The 12,033-nt window shown below is 37.9% G+C and overlaps 1 protein-coding gene across 4 annotated transcripts in view; it reads left to right on the top strand.

Annotated features, from left to right (window-relative positions):
- Nucleotides 1–11,812, top strand: part of MID2 (midline 2) — a 179,912-nt gene extending 168,100 nt beyond the window's left edge. For all 4 annotated transcript variants that reach the window (XM_036016934.1, XM_028522572.2, XM_036016935.1 and 1 more), the window contains one exon: nt 7,568–11,812. In XM_036016934.1, coding sequence (XP_035872827.1) covers nt 7,568–7,970 — 403 coding nt within the window. In that variant the 3' untranslated portion in view covers nt 7,971–11,812. The remainder of the gene's footprint in view (nt 1–7,567) is intronic.
- Nucleotides 11,813–12,033: the final 221 nt, after the last annotated feature.

The following is a 12,033-nucleotide window of genomic DNA, read 5'->3' as shown; positions in this document are numbered from 1 at the left end:
AAAGGTGTGATGAAAACCACTCCTCGAAAAATGTGCCAGCCTTTAAAAATAAAATCATGAAATATATACTGAGCTAGGAGTTGGAAATTACTACATCACCGGAATTGCTAACTTTTTTCCCCATTGTTTAATTGTTACTCACTTACAGCTGTCTCCATTCTTCCCTCAATAGCTCTCCCCTGCTCCCCATAAATCCCCCATTCCCAGAGATAATCACCACCACATTGTCCCTGTCCATGGGTCCTTTTGTACATGTTCCTTACTTGACCCATCCCCCTCTTTCCCTCATTATCCCCTCCCTACTCCCTCTGGTCACTGTCAGTTTGTTCTTTATTTCCCTGTCTCTGGTTCTTTTCTGCTTTTTTGTTTGTTTTGTTGATTAGGTTCAACTTATAGGTAAGATCATATGGTATTTGTCTCCTCTCACTGCCTGGCTTATTTCACTCAGCATAATACTCTCTAATTCCTTCCCTGCTGCCACAAAGGGTAGGAGCTCCTTCTTTCTTTCTGTTGCATAGCATTCCATTGTGTAAATATACCACAGTATTTTTTGAAATTGTTCATTTTATTTTAACTAAATATTTATTGATTTTTTAAATTATAGTTGACATACGATGTTATTTTGATTTTTCACATTTTTTATTGATGTTGAAGTACAGTTTCCATTTTCGCCCCACAACTGCCCCCCACCCCAGCCATTCCCACTTCCCACCCTTGATCCCACCCCGCTTTGGATAGGCCCATGTGTCCTTTATACATGTTCCTGACAAGGCTTCCTCTTTTTCCCTCCACTATCCCCTCCAACATCCCCTCTGGTTATTGTCAGTTTATTCTCAATTTCAATGTCTCTGGTTATATTTTGCTTGCTTTTTTGTTTTGTTGATCAGGTTCCACTTAAAGGTGAGATCATATGGTATTTGTCTTTCACTGCCTGGCTTACTTCACTTAGCATAATGCTCTACAGATGCATCCATGCTGTTGCAAAAAGCAGGAGCTCCTTCTTTCTTTCTGCTATGTAGTATTCCATCACATAAATGTACCTTAGTTTTTTCATCCATTCATTTACTGATGGGCACCTAGGTGGCTTCCACCACTTGGCTATTGTAAATTGTGCAGCTATGAACATTGGGGTGCATAGGTTCTTTTGGATTGGTGTTTCAGGGTTATTAGGGTATAATCCCAGCAGTGGAATTGCTGGGTCAAAAAGCGGTTCTATTTTTAGTTTTCTGAGGAAATTCCATACTATTTTCCACAGTGGAACCAGCAGCCTGCATTCCACCAAAAATGCACTAGGATTCCCTTTTATCCACATCCTCTCCAACACTTGTTTGTTGATTTGTTTGCGATGGCCATTCTCACTGGTGTGAAGTGGTATCTCTTTGTGATTTTAATTGGAATTTCTCTGATAGCTAGCAATACTGAGCATCTTTTTTTAATTTTAATTGTTCTTCAAGTACAGTTTTCTGCCTTTTAGCCCCACCCTAGCTCACCTCCCCAGTCCTCCCCAACTCCCTCCCATTTCCTCCCCTGCTTGTTATTATCCACCTGTCCTTTATACTTGTTCTTGCAAACCCTTCCCCTTTTCCCCTGAAATTCCCTCCCCTCTTCCCTCTAGTCACTGACAGCCTGTTCTCTATTTCAGTGTCTTTGGTTATATTTTGCTTATTTGTTTGTTTTGTTGATTAGATTCCTGTTAAAGGTGAGATCATATGGTATTTGTGTTTCACTGCCTGGCTTATTTTGCTTAGCATAATGCTTTCCAGTTCCATTTATGCTGTTGCAAAGGAAAGGAGATCCTTCTTTCTTTCTGCTGCATAGAATTCCATTGTGTAAATGTACCACAGTTTTTTGATCCATGCATTTACTGATGGGCACCTAGGTTGCTTCCAACACTTGGCTATTGTAAACTGTGCTGCTAAGAACATTGGGGTGCATAGGTCTTTTGGATTCGTCTTTCAGGGTTCTTAGGATATAATCCTAGCAGTGGAATTGCTGGGTCAAAAGGCAGATCCATTTTTAGTTTCCTGAGAAAATTCCATATTGTTTTCCATAGTGGTTGTACCAGTCTGCAATCCCAGCAACAGTGCACTAGGGTCCCCTTCTCTCCACAACCTCTCCAACACTTGTTTGTTGCTTTGTTTATGATGGCCACTCTCACTGGTATGAGGTGGTGTTTCATTGTGATTTTAATTTGCATCTCTCTGATAGCTAGCAATACTGAGCATCTTTTCATGTGTCTCTGTATCCTCTCTATGTCCTCCTTGGAGAATGTTCAAGTCCTTTGCCCATTTTTTAATTGGGTTGCTTGTCTTCTTAGAGAGGAGTCATGTGAGTACTTTATATATTGTGGAGATTAAACCCTTGTCTGAGGTATCATTGGCAAATATGTTTTCCCATACAGTTGGTACTGTTTTTATTTTAATACTGTTTTCTTTAGCCATACAGAAGTATTTCATTTTGATAACATCCCATTTGTTTATTCTTTCCTTTATGTCCCTTGCTCTAAGGGACATATCAGTGAAAATACTTCTGCATGAAATATCTGAAATTTTCCTGCCTATGTTCTCCTCTAGGACTTTAATGGTGTCAAACTTATATTTAAATCTTTTATCCAGCCCTGGCTGGCATAGTTCAGTGGATTGAGCACGGGCTGCGAATGAAAACATTACAGGTTCAATTCCAGTCAGGGCACATGCCTGGGTTGCAGGCCATGGCCCCCAGCAACCACACATTGATGTTTCTCTCTCTCTCTTTCTCCCTCCCTTCCCTCTTTAAAAATAAATAAATAAAATCTTTAAAAAAATCTTTTATCAACCTTGAATTTATTTTTGTGTATGGTGTAAGTTGCTGCTCAAGTTTCATTTTTTTGCATGTAGCCGTCCAGCTCTCCCACCATTTGTTGAAGAGGCTATTTATACTCCAGTTTATGTTGCTGCCCCCTTTGTCACATGTTAATTGACCATAGAGACTTGGGTTCATTTCTGGGCTCTCTGTTCTGTTCCACTGGTCTGTCTGTTTTTATGCCAGTACCAGGCTGTTTTAATTACAATGTCCTTGTAATACAGTTTGATATCAGGTATTGTGAGCCTTCCTACTTTGCTTTTTTTTTTCTCAAAATTACTGCCACTATTTGGGGTCATTTATGGTGCCATAGAAAGTTTTGAAGTGTTTGTTCTGTATCTGTAAAATATGCCATTGGTACTTTAATAGGTATTGAATTGAATCTATTAATTGCTTTGAGTAGTATGGACATTTTGATGATATGAATTCTTCTGATCCATGAATACGGTATATGCTTCCATTTGTTTGTGTCTCCCTTCATTTCTTTCTTCAGTGTTGTGTAGTTTTCTGAGTACAGGTCTTTTACCTTCTTGGTTAGGTTTATTCCTAGGTATTTTATTTTTCTTGTTGCTATACCAAATGGAATTTTTTCCTGATTTTTTGCTTCTGATGTTTCATTGTTGGTATACAAAAATGCCTTTCTGAATATTGACTTTGTATTCTGCTTTTTTGCCAAATTCATCTATTAGGTGGAACAGTTTTTTGGTGAAGTCTATAGGATTTTCTATGTCCATTATCATGTCCTCTGCAAACAATGACAGTTTTGTTTCCTCTTTTCCAATTTGGATGCCTTTTATTTCATTTTCTTATCTGAGTGCTGTGCCTAGGACTTCCAATACTGTGTTGAACAGAAGTGTTGAAAGTGGACAACCTTGTCTTGTTCCTGATCTTAGTGGGAAAGATTTTAGATTTTGGCCATTGAGCATGATGTTGGCTGTGGGTCTCTCATATCTGGCCTTTATTATGTTGAGGAATCCTCCCTCTATTCCTACTCCGCTGAATGTTTTTTATCATAAATAGGTGCTGTATATTATCAATGCTTTTCCTGCATCTATTGATATGATCATGTGATTTTTGCCTTTGCTTTTGTTTCTGTGATATATTATGTTTATGGATTTTCTAATATTGTACCATCCTTGCATCCCTAGAATTAATCCCACTTGGTCATGATGTATGATATTTTTAATGTATTGCTGGATTTGGTTTTCCAATATTTTGTTGAGGATTTTAGCATCTATGTTCATCAGCGATGTTGGTGTGAAGTTTTTTTCTTTGTTATGTTGGGTTCCTCTTGATTGGGACCCTCTGTGCTTCCTGGACTTGCATGACTTTTTTTCTCATCAAGTTAAGGAAATTTGCTGTTGTTACTTTTTCAAACAAGTTTTGTATTATTTACTTTTTTTTCTTCTCCTTCTGGTATCCTTATCATATGGATATTATTACACTTAATGTTGTCCTGCAGCTCCCTTAACTCCTCTCCATTCTTTCTCAGTCTTTTTTCATTTTGTTGCTCTGTCTGGGGATTTTTTTCCACCTTGTTCTCCAGCTTGCTGATTCAATCCTGTGCTTCACCTAACCTGCTTTTAATACCTTTTACCATGTACTTCATTTCAGATATTTTGTTTTTCATTTCCTCCCTTTATTGATAGTTTCTATGTCCTTTTTCATGCTGGTGTCATTCACTGGAGCTTCCCTGGAGTTCTTTGAAGTTCTCACTGAGCTCCTTGAGCATTCTTATAACCATTATTTTAAACTCGAAGTCTGATAATTTACTTCCCTCAATTTCATTCAGCAGTCTTTCTGGGGATTCCTCCTTGGCTTTTGATTGAGGTTTGTTTCTTTGCCTCCCCATTTTAGGTGACTCTTGTGTTTTTTCTACTTGTTGCATTTACCTGCTTTGACACCCTACTTTGTGGTGTGATCTTCTGTGCTAGGAGACCTGTGGAACTCAGTGGTGCAGTCTCTTTGATCACCTGCACTTGATACTCTTTCCCTGATCTTTATGCCTTTTATGTGGTTATAATTGGGTTTAGGTTATTGTTTGTTGTTCTTTGGTGGGGTCTTACTGAGAGTCACTCCTCCCTCCATGTCTCGTATGCTGTTGTAGAGGTGCTGCCAGAACAAAAAGCAAACAGCACAGAAATGAGACCTATACCTGCAAAGGTATCCTCCACCCACAATTATGCTATAAACAGCCAATGCATCAAGATTAATAAAGGTGTAAAGAGATTTAGATATTATAAGAGTGAAAAAATGAATATGAGATGGCTAACGGAAAGAAAAGTTATTTCACAAGTGTAGAAAGAGGAGCAATAATAAGAGTAGTGAATACAGACAAGGCTAAGTGGGAAAGAAAATAAATTTTACTTTGTAACAAAAAGGGTGGAGGAAAAGTGTAATGGAATAAGAGGAGAAGCATGTAGTATTATGTTAAAACTGAAATTTAAAGAAAACATATATATGTGTATATATCTTGTGAGAGAAAAAACAGACAGCCATAACAACAACAATAACAATGTATATGTAAGAAATATATATGTTATATATAAAATAATATGGCTCTAATTGCAGAAAAATCTCCACCACAGAGATATCAACAATCAATGAGCTAATATTTATACAGGTGGAATGGGAACAATGGGACATGAGGAAAGAAAGAAGAGCTTCAGGGATGTCTAGAGCAAAGAGAAGTTAGTTTGAGAGGTTAGAGAGAGAAGGAATACTAAGAATGTGGGATGAAAATCCAGCTAAGATGGAGAAAAATTAACATTTAAAACAAAAAAATGGAAAGGCAGGAGGAAGGCAAAATGGTATGGAAGATGGGAACAGTGAAATTTGAAGTTTGAAATACAAAGATAGTCACGATCTAAAATAAGATTGAAGAACTATAACAACCACCACCTTATCCACAACCTGTGAGCAAAGATTTATAAAGATGGAGAGAGAATAAGGGTATTTTAAGAATGGAACAAGGAATATGAGATGATTAATGACATTCACAAATGGTTCCGAGAGGCTGGAAGGGGGAGAAATAGTAATAGTTTGGATTAGAAACAAGTTGTAGCAAGAGAGAAAATAGAATTTACAACAAATATACAAAAGGAGGAAGAAGGAATTATTACGGAGTAAAAGAAGGGCAGAACAATATATGAGATTTGAAGTAAACTATACTATAAAACTTGGTGTCATATTATGCCCAAACTTGAAGGATATGAAATTTATGTCAAATCTCTATAAAGGAGAGAAGATAGAACCTTGTTGTGCCTGTCTCTGTTTTTTCTGCTGTGCTGGGTTTAGTATATTGAGGTCCAAGGATCAGTGTAGCACATAGTGTCTGGTGTAGGGCCTTTTTCTTCTTTCCTCTGAGGAAATGTACACAGCAGCAAGAAATTCCTGGTCCTGACCTCACCACTCCGCAGGGCCTATAATCCATGCAGATAGGGGTTGGGTTCGCCTGTCTGTGAAAGCCTGTGGTTGACTGGAGCAAATCTCAGGCATTCAGTTCCTGCCTTTCAGACCTAAGCCTGCTGCTCTCTTGTAGGAGATTTGGCCTAAATTCACAACTCTGCTTTGCCCTCTGCTTGCAAGCCATTTTGGGTCAGGTCTTCTCTTTCCTTCAGTGTATGCTCTGACTTTAGTTAGCAAGGCTGCTGTATCCTGCCCATGCACACAGGCCTGAATACCTGGGTCCCAGACAAGCCTTGGATCTCACCTCAGCTCCCCCTTTTAAAAGAGTTTCTCTCTGGCCCACATACTATAGCATGAATCCCTGGGGGTCCTGTTCCCCACATACTCCCTCTCCCCAAAAATAACAGTCTCTCATGGTCAGGGCTAGCCAGCTCCTTACAGGGCCTCCAACAATTTTAATTAAAAAAAAGATTTTATTTATTTATTTTTAGAGAGAGGGAAAGAGAGGGAGAGAAACATCAATCTGTGGTTGCCTCTTGTACACCCCCTACTGGGGACCAGGCCTGCAAACCAGGCATGTACCCTGACTGGGAATTGAACCAGCAACCCTTTGGTTTGCAAGCTCATGCTCAATCCACTGAGCTACACCAGCCAGGGTGGGCCTACAACGATTTTAGATAAAGTTTCTCTCTGAATCTTTCCCGGATGGTGTTGGGAAGATCCCCTCAGCTTATACAGTAATACAAGGCAGTGACAGCATGCTGTCCCTGCTCCCTCTGGAGGTTTTTACCCTTGAGTCTGCCTATTCCTGCTGTGCCGTTTCTGGAGCCCGTACCTCCCAGGCCTTCTCTCACTGCCCTGGTAGCTCGTGGGTCCTGAGCAAATCTGCAACCACCCCAACTCTATGCAACCAGCAGTGCTGGGTTGGGCAGCAGTGGTGGTCCATCTAGAAAGCCCAGGTGGTTGGCTCCCAGGTACCCCATAGGCGGCCGGTTCCTATGTCACCCTGCTTACTCCCCATGCTCTCCTTTGCATATGCTCCCACTCACAGACTCTCACTCACTCTCCACTCTGTGTTCTGACTTCAAATCCTGTTCGTGTCTGAGAGCAGATGAATGGAGCTGCCAGCTACTCTGGTGCCATCTTGGAACCCTAATAGCTAACTTTTTAAAACTCTAGTAGTATCAACATTATGGATATAAATTTAAACTGTTTAAGGAAGAAACATGTATTCTATTTCTTATATAGTCTGTATAGTATTTAGTATAACTCAGATCATTAATAAATGTTTATTTCTCTCTCCTTTCCACTCTCACAGGTATGCAATTGGTATTGCTTACAAATCAGCTCCCAAGAATGAATGGATTGGCAAGAATGCCTCTTCATGGGTTTTTTCTAGATGCAATAGTAACTTCATAGTTAGACATAACAACAAAGAAATGCTGGTGGATGTACCCCCACAGTTGAAGCGTCTGGGTGTCCTTCTGGATTATGACAACAACATGCTGTCTTTCTATGACCCAGCTAACTCTCTTCATCTTCATACTTTTGATGTGACCTTTATTCTTCCAGTTTGTCCAACATTCACAATCTGGAACAAATCCCTAATGATCCTGTCTGGCTTGCCTGCCCCAGATTTTATTGATTATGCTGAACGGCAAGAATGCAACTGTAGGCCACAAGAATCTCCTTATGTTTCTGGGATGAAAGCTTGCCATTAAGTTTCAAGTGAACATAGAATTCATTGGCTCTCCAGATCAGCAGTTCTTCCCCTCCTAAACTTCAGTTAGTGTCTAATACACAAGATACAAAATAAAGTTCATTTGAAGCATCTAAAATAACTAGATATTATAGATGTAATTTTTGTGCATTAAAGCTTACATTTCTATTAATGTTTTGAGTTTCTCAGGATAAATTATCTGAGTAGTCTGGGTTCAAGCCATTGGAGAAAAAATATAGAGAATGCCTCTTTTGTCATTGGAGAATTAAAAATTACCAGTGATTTAGAAGTATAGATTATATTGAAATGAATTAAGATAATTCTAGGTAAAAATGTAGAATGATGCTCTAAACAAGGAGCTAGCTATCCAGAAAGGAGGGTGTCAGCTCTTTTACTGGCCAATTTGGCCCACTAGAATTTTGAACTGTTAAATGATTGCATATAATAATAATTGCTTATAATAAAATCTACAGTCAAGGACAGAGAAAACATGTATATAAAATATATTAAATGAATATGTTTATAAATATAAATATATTCATTTTATAATCATATATACATAATAAACTTTATAATTTGTTCATTTGGTTGAGAAATATACTGGAAGGGAAAAAAAAATTATACCATTCATTTTTGTCCCCTATAAGGAACATAAAATCAGTCAACATTACTCATCTCCCTACATTCATCTCCTTTTTTCCCTTCTGTCACACACACATATATATGCAGTAATGACATAGATGGTAAGAAGAGCTCTAGATTGGATTAGGAGAGACTGAGGGACAACACTGCATAGGAGATACTATTGCTGGATAGAAAATTGATCCAGGTAGAAGTGTTACATATAAGAGTTTCATCAATACTACTTAATAGAGGCAGTTCCTCTGAATTGTTAAAAATTCTGAGACAGAATATTTCAAAACAGAGTGTTTTTTATTGTGGAGTATATACAGTTACTAAAATTATGCTAAAAATAGATGTTCTTTAAGAATCTGCTTTATTTACATAATCAGAGTGGAGTGTTATAAATACAACTATTTGCACATAAATGTACTTGAATTTCCTTAAGAATGCCTGAGAACAGTTTGTCTTTTTTTCTTCATTTTTTTATTTTTATTTTTTTAAATTGTAGTTCAAGTACAATTTTCTGCCTTTTACCCCCATCCCAGCCCACCCCCCCAAGTTTGTCTTCTTAAACAGGTTAAATAGTTATTCCTTTTACAATTTTGTTTATACTCTTTATCTGCTTAACCAACCCTCCATTGCAAATGCAGTTATAAACTTTATCCCAGTCCTTATCACTATCATTGAAGGGAATAAAGCTTTATGGTTTGTACTTTTGTCAATTCCACTACAGGGATTAGAGATGTCAGAACCAGAGCTTTTTCCTTTCTAGGAGCTGAGTCTGCTTCAAGGAGTCTACTTTTGGAGATTTGTGAAAACATTATTGTTGTACAAAGTGGTAGCTGTAACAAGCCCCCAGATTGGAGCATTGAAACAAAGCCAAAACTCTTCTTTCTTTCCATTACCTTGGTGGATGTTGATTCATCAATTCATTCAACAAACTACTAGATGCCAGGTACCATACTGCTGCTGAAATACTGATAAAACCCAGTTTCTGTTGTCAAATGACTTACTATTGTGTAGGAGAGACAAACTATGTATATCAATCCTCTAAATAACACTTTTGTATTGTTTGTTCACATAACATGGAAAGCAAGGTGAAGACATACAAATAGCAGGCTCAGACTTACATATCTAATGACATAGTGAGCTTTTTGGTTTAAAAAAACCCCATATGTACTTGCTGCTAAATCAGAAAATGAGCAACCGCAATAAGATTCTGCAGTGCTAGGAAATAGCTCTCTGTAATGGAGAACTCATTGCCTTTGGACAAAAATAAATGTAGTTCCCCTGCTGTTTACTAGTGGTATGACCTAGGGCAAGTTCTTCATTTCTCTGAAACTATTTCCTCTTTTATACAATACCTACCTAGCAAGGCTGTTGAAAAGATTTAAAAAGATAGCCTGTGTAAACTGCTAAGCATGGCACCTGGCATTTAGTTAAGTATATAATGAATATTAAACTCCTCCCCCCTACCTCTCCCAACCCATGCCCCAGTAGAATGTAGGGGTGTTTTAAAATGTATGCCTTCCATTTCAAAGTTACTCTGGTCTCTCCTTTATTGCCTATCCTCAAATTCTTAAACAAAACAAATTATTTTCCCCCTTCATAAAACCTTTCACTGCCCCCTATACCCCATAACATTCAGTAGAAGGTCCCAGTTACTTAGGATGTGGCTTTTCAGGTCTGTGTGTTGTTCCAGCTTCATCTTTGATATCACTTTCTCCCTCACACTGGCTACCCTAGCCAAGCTCAACTATTTACACAAGTTGGTCTCTGGGCCTAGAACAGAGACATAATGATTTTGATACCTACAGGAAATAAACAGTAGTAATTTTTCTCAAGGGAATAGAATAAAAATGCTAAAAGTGCAAAAAATGTTTCACTTCCACCTCAGTCCAATTTCCTTTACCTTGTCCTTGGGTCTCCCATGCCATTCTCTTTTTGTGTGTGCCCTTTGGATTTTAGTGCCTTGAGATAAAGTTTCAACTTCCTCACCCTACTTTTGAGCCTAGCCTGTACTACCTTTCCCCATCCTCACCCTTCTTAATCAAATTAATTTCTGATCCTCTAGACTGGGTTATGTTCTTCTCTTCAGAGCTCCCATGGCACACTCAGCATCCCTACCCTGCATGCCTCAGTAATAGTCATATTGGATAGCAATGTTTTTCCAAGTGTGGTCCTCAGGCCACCTGTTAGAATCAATTTTGCCATTTGTTAAGATAATTGATTCTGAGACCCCACCCATGATCTACTTAGAATATCTAGACACATAGGTGAAATTTTACATTTTAAACAAATTTTACATTTTAACAAGCTCTTCAGGTAATTCTGATGCACACAAATATTTAATGTATAATAATCATCTTCCCTACTAGATTATGAATACCTTGAGGGTGGGGGCTGTGTCTTTGTTTTTATTGTTGTATTTTTAACACCTGACATAGTGTGTGGAACAGAGCAGTTGCCTGGATAATGTTTATTAAACAAATGCATGAATGAATGAGTGAGTGAATAATCAAAGTTACTGGTGTTTGTTGTTTCCTGGGCAGAAGAGCTTGGTTGTATCTCTATTTGGGCTATACTGATATTATTTTGCAGATTTCCCAAGACTCATATACATAAATGAGCATTGTCCTCCTCAAAAGCTCTTTGTAAGTTGACTTGGGGAATTGTCTGGAGCATGTGGTACCATTCTTTTCAATCACTTTTCCAACTTTGTTCTTTGAAGGTAGATTTAAGTTTCAGTTATAGTCAAAAATCACTCAGAGCTAAGCCTACTGAATAAAGTATGAAATGAAACTGGGTTTGAGGTAAGCAATGAAGTTTCTAGGTCAAATAATGAAATGAAAATTACTTTCCAAGAAACAACATGGTAACAAAGTACTCAGTGGGAGTGTGGTGTGCCCCAGATACTTACTTTCAGTAAACTTAAGACTTTCATAGGATATTGGCAATGCCAGGAACCTTAAGAGAAATCATTGAGTACCTTCAACTGAACCCAGTTGAAGAAAAGGAAATAGGACCTGTATTTAAATTAACACCTTCAAGGAAGGTAACTCCATAAGTTTTTGTTGTTGTTGCTGTACTCAATCTATTCTACCACAATCCTTTCTGCTAGCAAATTGTTCTGTCTACAATTTATGTTTATTTCCACTTTTATACTGTCTTATTGAAGAAAGCACAAAATAATAAAAAATAAAGTCAAACCTGTTTTGAGTATATGAAAGAAAATTTAATGCTACATTGGAGTTCTAGCTACTTGTAAGTAAGAGTAACTTTCTTTGTATGTTTTTACCATGCAATTCCATTGTGTAACTTTGGATGCAGTGACATTCAGATTACAGAAAAATCATTCACATACTCTTTTCAGCTAAAATACACTAAGTGAATTTTCTAATGTTTCATGGTTTACACATTTATATATGACTACCTGGATG

Source organism: Phyllostomus discolor, chromosome X, assembly GCF_004126475.2.
Source record: "Phyllostomus discolor isolate MPI-MPIP mPhyDis1 chromosome X, mPhyDis1.pri.v3, whole genome shotgun sequence".
Taxonomy (NCBI): domain Eukaryota; kingdom Metazoa; phylum Chordata; class Mammalia; order Chiroptera; family Phyllostomidae; genus Phyllostomus; species Phyllostomus discolor.
The sequence above is the reverse complement of the archived record's forward strand: the minus strand, read 5'-3'. Positions and strand labels throughout refer to the sequence as shown.